General features: G+C 31.4%; 1 protein-coding gene across 1 annotated transcript; it reads left to right on the top strand.

Moving 5' to 3' along the window:
* Positions 1-7,197: 7,197 nt before the first annotated feature.
* On the top strand, positions 7,198-18,983 carry LOC132734127 (lactoylglutathione lyase-like). Its single transcript, XM_060720844.1, has 6 exons — positions 7,198-7,353; positions 8,820-8,902; positions 9,716-9,856; positions 15,365-15,432; positions 15,946-16,035; positions 18,878-18,983. The coding sequence occupies exons 1-6, from the start codon at positions 7,285-7,287 to the stop codon at positions 18,970-18,972; spliced, it is 546 nt and encodes a 181-aa protein (XP_060576827.1). The 5' UTR covers positions 7,198-7,284; the 3' UTR covers positions 18,973-18,983.
* Positions 18,984-19,675: the final 692 nt, after the last annotated feature.

Genomic DNA, 19,675 nt, shown 5'->3' with positions numbered 1-19,675 from the left:
TTTCAAGAGCTTTCCCATTTTTTAAATCAAGGCAATGCTTAGACTATAAAAACAAGCAATTATCATAGTATTGCAAGCAATCCATAAGTCCCCTTAGGCCATTGGCCATTCACTTGTGTTTAAATTTGTTGACAAAGTTCTTTAAAAGTGATCACAGGAAACAGTTTTATGTACAGACAGATAGACGGCCTGAAGGACACTCTAATGTTATTTTTTTAAACATCACTGTTATCAAAAGATAACATTTTTAAAAGCAAAATTCTTAAAAAGGAGATAACTCTTGAAATAAAGTTGCAAGACATCATACATGATGTGAGTATTACAAAAAACAATTAGTAATAAAGGTGTTGATAATGAATGTTTATTTTGAATTTCTAGTAAAAGAAAGTTAAAAGAATGAATAAGAAAAATTGTTTAAGGAGGAATAATCTGGAAATATGGATGCAAGATTTATAAACCTGGTCATATTATTATGATTGGGAGTTTGAAGAAAATTCCTATCATGATTTAAAAAGTTTTGGAGTAAAAAATAACCAATATTCTCGAAAAAAGTCTTAAGTTCAAAAGGGACATAATTCTGAAAAATAAGTCTTGCTAGAGTATTGAACTTTCTCACAAATGTTGAGTGATAATAAGAAACATATACCTATATAAGTTTGAAGTAGATACATTCAGAAATATAGAAATTAAAAAAAAAATTTTCATGAAAATTTAAGTTCAAGGGAGGAAATTCTGATAAATCTTGCACTAGAGTTTAAAACTTTGTCACATATGATGTGGTTGATGATAGAAAACTTGTATTTAAAGTTTGAAGAAAATATTTATAGAATAAAGAATTTAGCGAAAAAAATAAAAACTAGAATCAGAAATCTTGAAAATTCAATCTAATTTGTTGCCATAGCAAACCGAAATTTTCAACATAGAAAAAGAAAAGGATGTCATAATCTCTAATGCCATCTACCCATAATATCAAGTTTATAAAAAAATATTTCAGTATTTTTCGTTATCACTGGATCCAGGTTTATGTGTAAAATTTGCCATATTTCAGTCTAACTTGTTTGCCATAGCAACCAGCATTTTCAACATAGGAAGAAAAGAAAAAGACGTGCATTATCTGCATACTGCCATCTATCCATATTTAAACTTTCATAAAAAATATTTTCAGTCCTTAAAAAATATTTTCAGTCCTTTTTGCGTTATCACTGGATCCATTTATGTGTAAAATTTGCCATATTTTTCAGTCTATTTTTGCCTATAGCAACAAGAAATTTTCAAACATAGGAAGAAAAGAAAATAGACATGCATAATCTCCATACTGGCATTATCCATATATCAAGTTTCATAAAAACTATTTTCATACTTTTGGGTTATCGCCGGGATCCAGTTTTGTGGACGGACGGAACTGACGTACCAACTTTGATATTTATGAGGCCCAATTAGCTTCAATAAACACCAAAACCTGGACCAACCGTCCATAAAGCAAAAAATTAGCCTCTAAAAAAAAAAAAAATAGCTCTTAAATTTGAATTTTATGAGTTTTTGTTCTTTTTTTAACTATGGAATGAAGCTCATAAATTTTAAAATTTTGCTTGGAGCAGACGGAAACGACGGACAGATGGACGGAGGGTAAACTAAAGTCCGCCTCCGGTAAACCGGTAAGGGGAATAAAAAAATCATATACCAGGTAACAGACATTTAAATTTTTTCCCATATCTTGAGTCTGGAAAAATTAAATTGTTTTAGATTCCTGTTATATCTAATGAGTAAAAACTTATGCATGTTTTTTTTTAATTTGAATAACACAAGCATTTAAAAAGTATTATATAATTAGTAAATCTTTTTAAATTATAAATTTGAATTTTTTATGAGTTTTTGGTTTCTTTTATTTTAACTATGGAATGAAGCTCATAAATAATCAAATGTTTTGCTCGGACAGACGCGACGAACGACAGACGGACGAGGGTAAACCTAAAGTCCCCCCGGTAACCGGTAGGGGACTAAAAAATCATAATACCATGTAACAGACATTTTCAAATTCCCTTATCTTGAGTCTGGAAAATATTAATTGTTTAGATTGCTTGTTATATCTAAAATGAGTAAAAACTTATTGCATGTTTCTTTTAATGAATAAGCACAGCATTTTAATAGTAGTTTATATTAAATGTTATCCTATTTTTAATTAAATACTTTAAGAAGATTTCCAACTTAACCCCTTTAATATTTAAACGTTACTCAATAACACTTTAACATAAACATTTTTCCACTTTGGAAAAGAAAAGAAAAATCATTATTGAAGATTTTAAAGAAAATAATTAAGTTAAAAATTTACATGCCCCACTGAAATATTCCTCAGAATTTGATATGTTAACTTTAAATAGAAAAATATGAAGATGAACTTAAAGTTTTTTAACAAAATGCACAACTTTTTGACAAGGAAGGAAAAATGAAAACATAAAATTGGTATCTAAAACAAAACTTGAAAAACAAGAGCTGTCCAAGGAGCAGCTAGCTCAACTTTTCTTAGTGCAGGATAGTAAACTGGCACATTTTTTAATGAAGAGATAAAATTTGATGTAAATTTAACATAATACCTTGACCTTTTGATCCCAAAAATTTTGTGTTTGGCAGGCATAACCTTCATTAAGATGCCCGCTTTCAACATATCAAATTTCAAAGGGTCTTAATTTTATTGACCAATAAACAGAAACTTTTAATTTCAAAATGTTAACAATCACAGTCTTACATTTAAATATACCTGTTCAAAACCCCTTTCAAATTTTGAAAACCATACATATTTTTTTGCAAAAATATGCACTTAATAAAGATTCATTGATGAAGATGTTCAGTTTTCAAACTAGTTGACCTCAACAGGTATTTCATAAAAATTCTATAATACTTTCTTTTATGTAAATGGTTGGAGAAATATGCACGAGGCAAAACAGTTTTTTTTAAAAAAGTTGTTGTTTTTAACAAATATACCATGTAACAGAAACATAAATTTCCCCTTATTTTGGATTCTGGAAAATTAATAATTGGGTTTGATGCTGTTATTTTTTTAATGAGTAAACTTTTGCATGTTTTTTTTAATGTTTTAAGCACAGTATTTCAAAGTACATGTAGTTTTCCATGCTATAAATGTTATTTATTTAAGTTATACTTTAAGAAGATTTACTTACTTTTTACCCTTAAAAATAGGAACGTTATCAATAACATTTAATATAAACATTTTCCAACTTTGGAAAAAAAAAAATAATATTAAAGATTTATAAAGAAAAAAATAAGAACAAGTAGTCCAACTCCACTGAACATTCCTCAAAAATGTAATAAACTATAAAGATGAATTTAAAAATTTGGTAAAAAATGTACAAGGAAAAAAAAATTAAATCATTAGTATCAAAAAACAAATACTTGAAAAACAAGAGCTGTCCCCAAGGAGGCAGTTGGCCTCAAACTTTTTCTTAGTGCAGGATAGTAAAGCTGCACATTTTAATGAAGAAAGATAATTTGAAGTAAATTTAGCATATACCTTGAAACCTTTTGGATCCGCAAATTTTGTGTGGCAGGCAAAACTCATTAAGATGCTTCTACATATCAAATTTAAAAAAAAAGTCTAAGTTATTGACCATAAAACAGAAACTTAATTCAAAATGTTAACAATCACAGTCTTACATTCAAATATACTGTTTCAAAACTTTCAATTTTGAAAACATACATATTTTAGCAAAAATAACACTTATAAAGATATATGATAGAAGATGTTCACGTTTTTTCAACTAGTTGATCAACCAAGTATTGTCATAATTCTATATACTTATATTTATGTATGGTGGAGAAATATGACACCGAGGCAAACAGTTTTTTTTAAAAAGTGTGTTGCTTTTTTAACAAATATACCATGTTAACAGACATAAATTTTCCCTTATCTTGATTCTGGAAATTAATAATTGTTTAGATGCTGTTATATTTAATGAGTAAAACTTATGCATGTTTCTTTTAATGATTAAGCACAGTATTCAAAGTAGTTTCATGCTAATAAATTGGTATCTTATTTAAGTTATACTTTAAGAAGATTTACTACTTACCCTTAAATATTTAAACGTTACTCAATAACATTTAATATAAACATTTTCCACTTTGGAAAGAAAAAAATAATATTAAAGATTTATAAAGAAAATACAATAGAACAAGTAGTCAACTCCACTGAACATTCCTCAAATGTATATCTATAAAGATGAATTAAAGTTTGTAACAAAATGTACAAGGAAGAAAAAAATGAATTCATTAGTATCAAAAACAAATACTTGAAAAACAAGAGCTGTCCAAGGAGCAGCTCGCTCAACTTTTCTTAGTGCAGGATAGTAAACTGCACATTTTAATGAAGAGATAATTTGATGTAAATTTAACATATACCTTGACCTTTGATCCCAAATTTTGTGTGGCAGGCATAACTCATTAAGATGCTTCAACATATCAAATTTCAAAGTCTTAATTTATTGACCATAAATAGAAACTTAATTCAAAAAGTTAAAAAAGGTCATTTTAAAAGGGAATGGTAGGTACAACGGACCAAAGTGCATCTCCAAACAAGTTTCTCAATCACTGCTCTTTAATTAAAAAGGCAGTTTAATGTTTTTAATTATAGTTGCCAGTGACCTTAACCTTTATCCTTTTGACTTGAAAATGATTGTTGCACGTAGAGCACTATAAAAGGTACATCTAGAAAAAAAAATTAATACTTCCTAGGTCAATGCACTTTAATTTAATGGCCAGTGTTTTTTTGTTTTTTTTTTTGTTATTACAGTTCTCTTTGACATTGACCTTCCTTTTGAATTGTAAATGAGCGTGACTGGTAAAATTCAAATGCAAAGTTTGAAGTTCCTAGGTCAATGCATATTTATTGGCCAGTTTTTTGTTGTTGTTTTTTTGTTTGTTTGTTTTATTTGTTATTACATGTCCAAGTGATCTTGACCTTTTAACCTGAAAATGTGTGTGATATGTAGACCTAATCAAGGTGCATCTACATACTCCCACTAGTTTCCATAACAAGCTTAGCTGGTATTTTAACAAAAACCTACTACACTTATTTCTCAAAGAACTTACTTGTAGTCTTTATGTTACAACTGCATGTATCTTAACCTTAACGACCTGCTAGCTCATACAGGATAGGGATTAGATAAGTTTACGGTAATTTATGTTGTAACAAGTTCATTCTCATCCTGTTATTGCAAGAAAAACTAAGTATATTAAGTGGATTAGCTACTACTAGGCCATATAGGCCCGGGCCTACCAGTTGGTCAAGAAATTCAAAAGTCCTAAAAATACAATTAAAGCAGGTGTGGTTGGGTTATTGGTAGAGGGTTCAAGTTCCTGTTGTATGGTCGAATCAAGTGTGTTTCAGGCTTATGCATGATTTATTGTCCTCAGTAAAGTTTGCATGTAATCAAATTCATAGTTTAAAATTATTTTTTTGATAATTTTCCTTGAAAATACTTTGGAACACGCATTTGGCTCTTTGTAATTGGTACTTGTTTTTGGCTTCTTGGGGCTAACCCCCTAGATCCCCTTTTATGGACCTACATTAGTTTACTAAAGCTGGCTACACCCCTGACATTGTAAGTCTCTTAGAAAAATTTTGACTTTTGATCTATCAAATCTTAAAAGAAAAGATTCAGGAATTAAGTGGTTTGTTTCAAAAGCTGTGTTCTAGAATCTAGAGTAACCCATCTAGATATACTTTGATTTTTAAGCTAGTCATCTGGAATTAAACAATAATTATATCCAATTTCATACAACCTTTAAGTCTATGCAATATTAAGTTATAAAATTATGATATAATAATAAAAAATCTAAGGAATGTGTCTGGTAAAAATTAATGACATATGTATTTGTCTCTCAATCCAATCCAAATTGTCTGTGAATGTTTTGTTAGAATTTTTTTCATTATAAATACTTTAGTGAAGTTTTTATGCACATATATTTTGATATACCTTTAAATAAATTAGCCAAAAAATATGTACAAACTTTTATATACATTACTTATATAGCCATATATCATATGTATGCAGAGAATACAAGCTTTTTTATGAAAGCAATTTATTTCTTAGACTGTTTAATGAATTGGATAGTATACAATATATTTAATAACCAATGTTTAAAGGTTCTGCATGCAATGTACATTTAAAGTAGCATTAGGTAGATATGAAACAGCAAGTTAATTATAAGTTTTTATCTGCATAAATTAGTCAAATTCAGAATACTTCTATGTAAGGGTAAACATATGAGTGAAGGTCAAGTTCAGCCTGGTCTACTAAGAAAAGGGTATATGCTTATTTTTAGACACAATTTTTTTTATTTAAATATCTTTCAGGCTGCTCAAGAGATACAAAATGGCCCAAACTTTGACCTTAATCTAGCTACTGACCTTGACCTTATAGCGAGGCATATAAATGATGTTCTGCAAACCCCTTTAACAAAATTTATAAAACATATATGACATACGTATCATTATAACATCTCCATAATGATGAACATAAAACATGCACACTAAGAGATGGTAATATTCAAAAATAAATAAGAATAAAGTATAATAGATAATATACTAGATAAAGGATAATAGAATCGTTGGCCAATGAATGGAAACAACATGTTTTGTAGTTAGGAAAACAAAAGTGAAAGTAGATACGATATTAAGAACTTAATCAAACAAGTCAAGTCTGTTTCAAACAATAGCCATATCTGTTTCTTTATAAAAGATATAAATCAAATGACATGATTTAGTTATGTAGCCAGGAAAATAATTGTAAACCATTTTAAAAGAACAGCATTTAACTTTGGAATTATAAATAGCTAGTGTGTAACATTGAAAAAGAAACTGAAAATCTTTCCAACAAATACACTCCTCAAACTGAATGTCACTCAATAAATATTATATACAATTGCTAAAATAACCGAAGTAAAATAAATTGTATTATGAAGAAACACATTTATTATTAAATAAAAACTTATCTGATTATCAAATTATGTCAAACGGATTAAAAAAAAACGCGGAAACACATTACACTTAAAGTTTCCTGAACAGCTTCGAATGTCTGATGGTTCTAGTCAGTAGAAATGAATGTCCCACTAAACTTTTGTCATTACACTGGCAAAACTAATAAATTATGACGAGGAAACTTACAAAATGACCATATAGGCCTAAGCGTTTGACGTTTGTTTGGTCAGCTGACAGCCGGTGATAAGTAAGTAACTCTACTCGTGAAAATTGTGTTATCAGCATCTGCAAAAATGTCAGAACGTTTTTTGACCGACGAAGAGCTTGCTAAGGCTTGTCATGAGCCAGATGAATCAACGAAGGTAAGCCAATCACTTTAACTCTATTTTATCTGTATTATATGTTGTAACGTCTAGTTTCAGAAAACCCGAAAAATATTTCCTAATTGTTATTTATTTCGGATATGATTTATTCGGATATATGACATTATTATATGAATGATTATGCTATTATAGAATGCATGGTCATAGAGTTGATTATATCATTCATTTCATACTATTATCAGACAATTATTTACAGAAATTACTTTGAGTGACACAAGGTGACAATGATCATTTCTTGTAAGTTCTTAACTCACTGGTGGAATATTTTTGTTTATTTATTTGTACAAGGGATCAGAATTATTCTTTAGGTAATTACAATGATTTATTATTTGTATCAAAGGAAAAAATTTGATTTCATTTTAAAGAGAGAGCCATTACTTATTTTTAATACAACTTATTTCCAAGACAGAAGATAGTGTTCTTTCAAACAGTTGATCTAGTTTAAGTCCTAGATTTTGACCAGAAATATTTTACTAGGACTACAGTTTGTTCAGGGTCTAATGCCCAAGTCAATTGCAATTCTAGAAATTATTATATTTTCGTATTTTCTTTTTGCTATAGAAATGTAGCCAGCTAATGGCTTCTTCCCCACTAGTCCAATATATCAGACGTTACAGGCTTGTGAAAAAAATACTCCTTGGTCTGGAAAAAAATCACCCATTATGGCTTGTTTGTTTTAAAAAAATCCTCACTATAATTGCCTCTGCACTCAGGACCTTTTTATATTATTTAGTTACTACCGTTTATTGGAGACATTACCAATGCCAAAATGCTGAGATGCATAAAATTCACAATTGTTGCAATAAGTTGTTAATTTTCTTTGCAAAATATTTTCATTCTAAAGGGTTCTTGAAAATTAGATATCTCTAGAAAATATTAACATGTAAAGACTGTCTTTTGGTCATTACGTCATAATCCCTCATACAAATCAGATTGCTGAGTGTTTTAATGTTCTTTCTCTTTTGTATCATAGTAAAAAATTAAAACATGTTCTCTGTGATCATATTAATCCCCAGAAAAAAGTAACCATTTGTACAAGCATCTGAATATGACTTTCCTATCTTAATCTCTTTCCCTGTCACTGCAATAAATGAGCTGCAGAAAAAATGAGCCAATCAACAATCATGCTCCAGACAGACAGTTAGATAACGCACTGTGCATGTATTGATACACGATTTAACTCTGACATGTTTTTAATAGTAAAGTCTCCAAACTATAATACAAGTTAATTTATTATGCTCATAGTTGTATATTAGTTTTTAATAACTATCCTTTCTCAAACATTTTGCTGTGTATACTATTCTGTTTGGACAATCTAAATAGCTGATACTACAAGCAAATAAAAAATTAATTTGAATAATGTATTGTATTTTAAAAGAATTGTTTTCATTTATAGAATAAATGTCTTTGACTTGTTTTGTTCAGTTAAATTTACATACTTTCAGGAATTCATTATGCAACAGACAATGTACAGAATTAAAGACCCTAAAAGATCTTTGGAGTTCTACACAAATGTTCTGGGCATGAGGTATGCTTGAATCATTCATGTGAATTCAGCTTATAGCTAGCCAACTGTATGGGGGATGGTGCATTGAGTGTAGGGTAGAGTATTTACCGTAAAATTCGTAATAAACGCCCCCGGGGCTAAACATTTTCCAAAAGGGGGGACTATTATTACAACACAGTTTTTCCTAAATAAAAAAATCACTGTAAATACATTTAGTATTTGAAAGTGTCGGTAATGACATTAAAAAATTTTAAGGTTTTAAAGTTCATATTATACATATTTGTGTTTAATATAAAATACTATGGATTCTGAATGATTTGAATGGTTGTGCCAATGAAGAAAATGTTGATGATTGACTGATTTTAATTGATACCATGATATTCAAGTTGATAGAGAGAACAAGCAAAGAAAAAACATGTTAATGATATATCAACTGAGGTTTGGTCAAGCCTCTATTAAAGTAGATAAATGGAAAAGACAGAAGTTTCCAAAGTTTGAAGAGGTGGGGTTTAGAGTGGGAAAACCTTGCTACAAGAATATTTTCGTAAACCAATAAATGTATGATACATTTTTGTAATTAAAATCACATGGAAAATTTGCTTTCAAACCCTGTTTAAACATTCAGTCCAGGAATGCTTGAAGTATTTGGTAGAGACTAAATGCTTCAAAAATTGGACATCATTATTCATATTACTTTAATAATGTGTTCTTTTGTCTTTTTTTTTCTTCTTCAGATTTAACCTGTTTTAAGCAAATATTTGAGTGTTATTTTCTTGCCATTTACAAATATTCTAAGTTTTTTGTTATTGCCTTTTTTGCATATCTGCCAATTAGGTTGCTCCAGCGTTTTGACTTCCCTGCCATGAAATTCTCACTGTATTTCATGGGTTATGAAAAGGCAGAAGACATCCCATCTGATGGCCAGGAAAGAGTGAAATGGACATTTACCAGACCTGCTACAATTGAACTTACCCAGTATGTGCTTAGTTTTTAAAATGTATTTAGAGCTCTTCACCTTTGCATATAGGCATGAAAAAAAAATTGTTGATAATTGAAATATAATCTTTCAAAAAAAAAATCAGGTTGTTTAAAAGCAAACAAGAATTTGTACAAGAGTTACCAACGTCCCCTGCCTCGGGAAGTTTTATATGAAGCATAAAATTGTGCTATTTCAAAAGATTGAGGTATGGATCTCGGGACATTCAGTCCAAAATTATGATCAATGCTAGATCTGCAAATGTAACAATAAATCTGTTAAAAAAAATAAAATGAAACACGGAATTTAAAAATCTATCATGTTAAGCTTTGACCTCTAAGTGTGACCTTGACCTTGGAGGTAGGGGAGCAGGTGTTGTGCATGACATAACATCTTATTATTGAGACTATTTGTGCCAAGTATTTTCAAAATCCCTTGAATTATGAAGAAGTTATAGATTGGACATAAAATATACCCTATAACAGACTGTAAATCTTTGACCTCTAAGTGTGACCTTGACCTTGGAGGTAGGGACACAGATATTACGCATGACATATCATCTAATCATTGTGACTATTTGTGCCAAGTATTTTCAAAATCCCTTAATCTCAAGAAGTAATGGACGGGACACAAAATATACCAAATAACAGACTCTGTTAACCTATGTCCTCTCAGTGTGACCTTGACCTTCGAGGTAGGGGTGCAGGTGTTGTATTTGATATATTGTCTTAGTATTGTGACTATTTGTGCCAAGTTATTTCAAAATCCCTTGAACTATGAAGAAGTTATATATTGGACACAAAATATACCCTATAACGGACTATGTTAATTTTTTTACCTCTAAGTGTGACCTTGACCTTGAAGGTAGGGATGCAGGTGTTGCGCATGACACATCATCTTATTACAGTGACAATTTGTGCAAAGTATTTTCAAAATCCTTTGATCTATGAAAAAGTTATGGACCGAACACAAAATATACCCTGTAACAGACTATGTAAGTATTTGACCTCCAAGTGTGACCTCGACCTCGGAGGTATGTGACCGTTTTTTACGCATGACATATCGTCTGATTATTGTGAACAATTATGGCAAGTATTTACAAAATCCCTTTATAGATAAGAAAGTTATGGACCGGACACAACATATACCCTCAAATAGACAATGTTGACCTTGAATGAGCAAGTGCCACCTTGACCCTGGAGGTAGGGGTCTGGTTGTTGGGCATGACACATCGTCTTATTAAAATAAACACTTTTGCCAAGTTATTTCAAATTCATTTCATAAATGACAAAGTTATGGACCGCACACGAAAGTGTGACGGACGGACGGATGGACGTTCCAACATTTTGGCTTTAGGTGCTATTTTCTTTGTTTTCTTAAGGGTTACTAGCCCCTAAACCCTTTCATCAGGGAATGAACCTGTTGTTCTCTTTTGTTCTCTTCACTGTTAAGTAACCCCTAAACCCAAAATGTTTGCTCGAACAGACGGACGGAGCCTATTTCTATATCCTCCTTTTTTCTTCGAAAAGGCAGGGGGACAAATATAGAAATCTTTACTTAAGTATGTGATATTTCTAAGGCATAATGTGCCCTGAAGCATTTAAATATGAATTAATAAAATGTACATGTGTCATAGTGTGCTTAAGTGACATTATGCTAATTTTTTCGCTGTCAAGTTAAATTGAATTAGTAATATATTTCAAGAAATTCATTATTATTATTATGGTGACTGACCAATAATTGATATTGAAAAAAGGTTAAGCATAAAATATGAAAACTACCTGTACCTAATTAACATAAGATAATGGATCAAGTAGAACAGTCAACCTAGGTTAATTAAACAACTTGTAAAAAGATTGCGCCACTAATTTTTATACCCCCAAAAACGAAGTCACCCGGTGGTCGGTTGGTCGGTCGGTCGGGCCGTCGGTCGGTCGGTCCAGACGTCCGTTGCATTTTCTTTGTCCGGACCATAACTTGAAGACTAATGGTTGTAATTCAATATAACTACATACAATGGTCAAGCACATTGAGAAGAAGTGCAGTGCACAAGAACCATAACTCTATCTTGACTAATTACAGAGTTATTGCCCTTTGTTACTTTTCCTTGTCCAGGGCATAACTTGAAAACTACTGGTTGGAATTCAAAACAACTTCATAAAATTGTCAAACACAATAAGGGAAAGTGCAATGCACAAGAACCATAACTCTATCTAAAGTAATTACAGAGTTATTGCCCTTTGTTACTTTTCCATTGCTTTCTTTTGTCCGGACCATAACTTGAAGACTAATGGTTGGAATTCAACATAACAAAGACTAATGGTTGGAATTCAATATAACTACATACAATGGTCAAGCACATTGAGAGGAAGTGCAGTGCACAAGAACCATAACTCTATCTTGACTAACTACAGAGTTACTGACTTTGTTAATTTTCCTTGTCGGGGGCATAACTTGAAAACTACTGGTTGGAATTCAAAACAACTTCATACAATTGTCAAACACAATAAGCGGAAGTGCAGTGCACAAGAACCATAACTCTATCTAAAGTAATTACAGAGTTATTGCCCTTTGTTACTTTTCCATTGCTTTCTTTTGTCCGGACCATAACTTGAAGACTAATGGTTGGAATTCAATACAAGAGCTGTCACAGGAGACAGCGAAGCTCGACTAATAAAATACTGGACGCAGTAAGGAGGACAAAACTATGAAAGAAAAATCAATTATGTATAATTACGTATTAAGTTATAGTAAAAAATAACATTTGTTAACATAAATTCCAAGATCAAGGGGAATAATTATAGAAATAGTCATGCTAGAGTTATGGATCTTGCCACACAACATTTGTGTAATGATAAGAAATATATATTTGAAGTTTGAAGTAGATACCTTAAAAAGTAAAGAAGTTATTATATTTCTTAAAGAAAATCCTAAGTTCAAAGAGAGATAAATCTGTAAATATTGCTTCAAGAGCTATGAACATTGTCACATAAAATGTAATTAATGATAAGGTATAAGTATTTGAAGTTTGAGGTAGATACCTTTAAAAATAAAAAAGTTAAAATTAAAAAATAATGTTTTTCTAGTAAATAAATCTAAGTTTATGGGGAGATAATTCTTGCAATATTGGTGCTAGAGTTATGAACCTTGTCACATAAGATGTGGATGATGATTACGTAAATATATTTGAAGTATGAAGTTGATCCCTTTAGAAATAAATAAGTTACAGTAAAAAATAATATTTTTTATGGAAAATTCTAAGTTCAAAGGGCGATAAATCTGAAAATATTGGTGCTAGAGTTATGAACCTTGTCACATAAGATGGGGATGATGATAACGTAAATATATTTGAAGTATGAGGTCGATCCCTTAAGAAACAAAGAAGAAACAGTAAGAAATAGTATTTTTTGAGGAAAATTTTAAGTTCAAGGGGAGATAAATCTGAAAATATTGGTGCTAGAGTTATGAACCTTGTCACATAAGATGGGGATGATGATAAGGTACATATATTTGAAGTATGAGGTTGATCCCTTAAGAAATAAAGAAGTATCAGTAAAAAAAATAGTAATTTTTAAGGAAAATTCTAAGTTCAAGGGGAGATTAATCTGAAAATATTGGTGCAAGAGTTATGAACCTTGTCACATAAGATGTGGTTGATGATAAGGAACATATATTTGAAGTTTGAAGTTGATACCTTAAGAAATGACAAAGTTATAGTGAAAAATATTTTACTGCACCAAAACTTTAATCTAAAATCTGGACGCGGACGCCGACGCTGGGGCGAGTAGGACAGCTCTCCATATACTTCGTATAGTCGAGCTAATAACTACATACAATGGTCAAGCACATTGTGAGGAAGTGCAGTGCACAAGAACCATAACTCTATCTTGACTAATTACAGAGTTATTGCCCTTTGTTACTTTTCCTTGTCCGGGGCATAACTTGAAAACTACTGGTTGGAATTCAAAACAACTTCAAACAATTGTCAAACACAGTAAGGGGAAGTGCAGTGCATAAGAACCATAACTTTATCTAAAGTAATTACAGAGTTATTGCCCTTTGTTACTTTTCCATTGCTTTTTTTGTCCGGAGCATAACTTGAAGACTAATGGTTGGAATTCAATATAACTTCATACAATGGTCAAGCACATTGAGAGGAAGTGCAGTGCACAAGAACCTTAACTCCATCTTGACAAATTACAGAGTTATTGCCCTTTGTTACTTTTCCTTGTCCAGAGCATAACTTGAAAACTACTGTTTGGAATTCAATACAACTTCATACAGTTGTCAAGGACATTAAAAGGAAGTGCAGTGCATAAGAGCCATAACTCCATTTTGACAAAATACAGAGTTACTGCCCTTTGATACTTTTCCTTGTCTGGAGCATAACTTAAAACGTACTTGTTGAAATTCAAAACAACTTCATACAATGGTCAAGCACAAAAAGAGGAAGTGCAGTGCACAAGAACTATAACTCCATCTTCAGTATTTATAGAGTTATTGCCCTTTGTTCCTTTTTTTGTCTTTCTGGACTTATTACAGAGTAATTCAATAAAACTTCATCAATGGCCAACCACATTGAAAGGAAATGCAATATACAAGAACCACAACTATCTTTAATTGCCCACAACCATAACTCTATATTTCAATTTTTTACAAGATATTCTGTTACTAGTAACATCCTCATTTTCGAAGCAGTCTTGTGGGGGTATTAATCACCTTTAGTGATAGTTCTAGTTTTTCTTAATTTGAACATTATTGATACATTTGGAACACGATTTTGGTTGAAATGTCCTTATTAGTCACATGGATTATTGTTTATTTTTGAATCCTAAAACATAAAATTGAACACTATTATGGCTAAATATTAAGTCTAATTTAGCTTTTCCCTCTAAGAATTATCGTAACACAACACGTATTTTATATCTTCAAAATTTACAGAAGCCTTTCACTAGCGATATTCATCAAAATATGACTTTTTAAAAAAATTTTACTCCTTGTAAAGAAATAGTTTGTACTTGAAACAGGTCTCAAAATGTTGCATACAATAATTACTGAAAGGTACTGAAAAAAAAATCACATTACTGAGGGAGACAGTGAAAAATAAGCCTTAGGAAAGAAAATGAACTTTAGTATTTTATTGCCTATATCTACTACAACACAATTATATTTTTAAATTTTTAGAACATGTTTTAGTATAGGTTAAAGTTAATAAGTACTTACTTACAAAATTAAATAGGCCAGGTGTGGTGCAGCTGCGGGACCAATTTAGTTTTGCAAATACATACTAATAAATTTTAACCAGCTAAGTGTTTGAAATTATTTTCTTTAAACAGTCAATCTACTAGACTGATTAATAGTTTGCCTATTTACCGAAGTAAATGTGTTACGATTAATTTGAAATACTGCAATCCAATTGGACAAAAAAGTAATTTCAAACACTAACAATAGTTATGAGAGTTAAACACTTTTCTTTGTTAACCAAGCAGTATATTATTGTATTTTAGTAACTGGGGAACTGAGAAAGAAGAAGGGGAGCCTTATCATAATGGCAACTCAGATCCTAGAGGATTTGGTATGATAGAAAGACATCTTAAACAGTTCAAAACATGTCAATTTTTTACACAAATAAATAAGCAAATAAAAAAGTTCTTAAATAATGGCCAGGGCTACCATTAATGGAAGTTTGGGTGATTTTGGCTTGTGAATTTCAAAATCTAAAACTTTTCCTTCTTTACCTATATAATGTGACTTCCAATATCATAGATTTTGCAGTCTCTGACTACCAAATTTTGGAACTTAATGGAAGCCCTGCCACTACCCTGCTGGGACTTGTTGAAAAGTTAATGGTTAAATCTAAAGTTTTTCATAGATATACTAACCACACTGGTTAAACATTTTTAAATTCACATTTCTTACATGTTAATATTAAGCTGATAAATTTGTCTCATTCTTGTATGAATTGTGTGCTTCTGTTTTTAAAACTGTACGTTATTAATAATGATATAAAATATATCATATGAACATTTAATGTGAGTCATATAGGGTATACATGTATTCAGATTTTTCTATTATTTCTTCCCTTCAGGTCATATTGGATTAAGTGTCCCTGATGTTTACAAGGCATGCGAGAGATTTGAGAAAATGGGTGTCAAGTTTATTAAAACACCTGATGGAGGTTTGTTTTATGCTGTTGTTTTTTTCTTTCAAAACACCCATCCCATTCAGCCAATCTACTGTGGTTTTGCATTAGATCACATACAGTCGAGACTGCCTTAGCGACCCCCTGATTTAAACGACTCCCTGTCTTATCCGACCTTGTTTGAGTACTCCCAACGTATTTTCCTATAAAAATGGTCTGAATTAAATGACTCCCTGTCATATGTGACAAGCGACCCTAATTGTCTGGTCCCAATGCAATGTTTTGTCTGATTTAAACGACTTTCACACCTTTTAATTGTCCGTTAATCAGATAAATAATACCTATTTTAACACCCAGAGGGCCAAAATAATTAAGTCCAATTATAATCCAGTAGCAAACAAAGTCTACACACCTCTGTCTCTGTTACACAGTTAACATGTATATAGGTATCGAGTAACGTCACTAAGCGTCTGTAAATGGGAAGCATGGTGTGTAATGTACATATAATGACTGAGTAAACTGGATTAAGCTTGTGTCAGATTTTTTTTTTAATTATAGAGTGCCAACGGAAGATATTTTAGGCAGTATTTTTTTAATTTACCTTTCTATGGCTGCATAATTAATACGGAAAAAATATGGATGTCAAACCAGAAAATTTGGATATGGACATGTTTAACTTTTACAAGTACATGGATGCATCAAATTCCAGTTAATTTATACAAAAAAGATTCAATTTAAATCTTAATACAAAAAATAAAATTAAATTTTATGTGATATACATGCTAATATATAGTTGTTTTACATGGATTCTTATTTTATTTACATAAAAAATTTACGATTACCTATGTTTATTTGCAATTGGTTAGATATTATTCCTTCACACAGTTATGTATGTTAAGTCACAATGATATATAATCAGATAGATGGTATTTAAATTTAATTTTCTTTGAGACTGTATTTAGAGACTCCCTGTCATATGTGACCTTTTTCTGAAGATCCCTTGGAAAGTCGCATATGACAGTCTCGACTATATTTATTATTTCTAAATTCTAAATGAATTCTCTACACAATCATGTTATGTCAAAAAAAATCAGTAGAGTCCCGTTAAACAATTTTATGTAAAATTTGTAATGCCAAGCACCTTTCTATTTTTATACACCCATTTGAAAAACAGGTTGTATTATAGTCCCCTTTCCTGAGTGGGCGGGCAGTCTGGCGGCGTCTAATTTTGTTCGGAGCATATCACCTACACCCATGTAGTAATTTTAATGTAACTTCATTGAAATATTCACCACCCCAATGAGAAGCTGTGCCACGCATATGAACCAAGTCAAAGGTCACACTAAGAGGTCATTGAAAAATGCTTGTCCAGAGCAAAACTTCTACATGCATAGAGGGATTTTAATATAACTTGGCACAAATGTTTACCATTGTGATGCAGAGTGTTGAGTGCAAAATTTAGGTCCCTGAGGCCGTGGTCAAGGTCACACATATATGAAAATATGTAATCGGACTATTTAGTAATCATATATTGAGGGATTGAAACACAAATGGCAATTATCATGACTACTGGTGTGAAACATGTTATCTAGGTTAATATATGCAAGGTCACTCAAGATGATAAAATTTTGTCCAGACCATATTCCCTACATGCATGGTGGGATTCTAACGAAACTTAATAGAAATGTTCACAACTATGAGAAGCGTTGCCACGTGCATGAACCAGTTCTCTAGGTTAAAGGTTAAGGTCATTGAAAAATGCTGGTTCGGAGCCGAACTTCTACATTCATTGGGAGATTTTAATGAAATTTGGCAGAAATGTTCACCATTGTGAGGCTTATTGTGCACATAATCCAGGTCCCTGCTACCAAAGTCAAGGTCAGTTTGTGTCCGGGGACCATTTAGTCATCATTTTTAGATGGATTGTAACACAAATGATAACTAACATGACTACAAGTATGACACGTAATTTAGGTTAATATTTGCAAGGTCAATGTCACTATAGATGGTCAAATATCAAGATATTTTCCGGATATTGCCCAGAGCGTATCTCCAATATGCATATCTATGTCCAAATCTGTCAAAAGCTTTTTTGACGGGTGATTTTGCGACAATGTTGCCCTTGTTACTGTGAAAGACAGTTCATTTTTTGGTAATGTTAAATCATGGTAGTTTATAAAAAAACATTTTTAAACAAGCTTAATATTTTCACTTGTTTTATGAAAGAATCTTTACTGTCTTAGGAAGACAGTAGGTGCCCTTCCGAGCAATTATTTCAGGCACAAACAGGCACCTGAGTAGAACCACCAACGTTCCGCAAGCTAGCTGGATACTTTCCTCACTTGAAAGAATCCAAGTCCCTGGCAGGATTCGAACCTACAGCGATGTTGGGCAAGAATTTACTTAGATTTTCTATGTATATGACAGTCAAAATCATGATAAAGGAGACTGTATCCCTATAATCAGCTTTTAATAATGGGTCAAAGACAGAATATCATGATGCTGTGATGCTACGAAAAAAAATTACCGCTTACCATTAATGTCAATAATTTAACTAAGTTGGTAAACAGGAAGTGGATGAGCAACAGACCTGAAATCAAATCCCACGGTATGGAAACATGTGTCAATGCTGTATTCCAAATATCAAGAGGCTGTGAAAAGTAGTTGCTGAGATAACTGTTACAAAAAGTTTTTCCCCATCCGCCCGGCGCCTGACATTCGCCATACTATAACCCGGGTTTGCACCAGTGCAACCCAGCCAAAAATATCATTTAACACCAAATCAGGAAAATTTGTGTTTTTAATAAGTAAAGAATGACAAGTAATTAGGAAATTATCTTTTTACCGACATATCAAATCTTTTTCTCTTCTCTTTCAGGGAAGATGAAAGGGTTGGCATTTATTCAAGATCCTGATGGATATTGGATTGAAATTCTAAGTGCGAACAACATGTCACGTGATGTCAAAGCATAGCCAGAAATATGTGAATAAAGAAAACTTCCCACTGAGAACTGTTTAATTGTGTAATGCAATGCTGGACATGGTTTATGCTTTATTCCACAAGAAACAATAGTTGTTCTTAGTTATTTACATGATGCTAGTCTTCATATATCCAAGAGTTGCCCACCTTTGATTTATAATTCTTTATAATTCATGAGTGATTCCCCTTTGTAAAAATAAATGTGGTAAATATACTCACAGCATTTGATGTTTAAGATTCTCTTGCATTTTTGTAATGTGAGCATCTACAAAACTTGTTAAAAGACAGAAATTTATTATGGTGAGAATTAGTAATGTGCCCACTAAACAGTCTAATAAATCATTGGCTTGTTATAGGAATCAAGTTTGAAAATCTTAGAAACTGTATTGCTCAACTATTTGTTAAATATCATTATCTTGTGGTCCACCATGAAAATTTTAAAACAAACCAATAAGAATACTTGTAGAATTATTTTTATAACTTTGCTGTACTTTAAAGGGTAGCTTGTATCTTGAAATAGTGTATTTGGAAAAATAAGATAAAAAGCACAGACTTGACATCTACATTTACATGCACTCATTGTTCACAAGTTTTTCCTACAAGAGGATTAATGTTAATTAACAAAAACAATTTAAGCAGTGTATACATGTTTTAATAGATGTAAAGTTAACAATTATTATGTTTAAATATACATGT

This window comes from Ruditapes philippinarum, unplaced genomic scaffold, assembly GCF_026571515.1.
Source record: "Ruditapes philippinarum isolate M1 unplaced genomic scaffold, ASM2657151v2 ctg6695_1_1_1_1, whole genome shotgun sequence".
Taxonomy (NCBI): Eukaryota; Metazoa; Mollusca; class Bivalvia; order Venerida; family Veneridae; genus Ruditapes; species Ruditapes philippinarum.
Note: the sequence above shows the minus strand (reverse complement) of the source record. Positions and strands in the feature narration are given on the sequence as shown.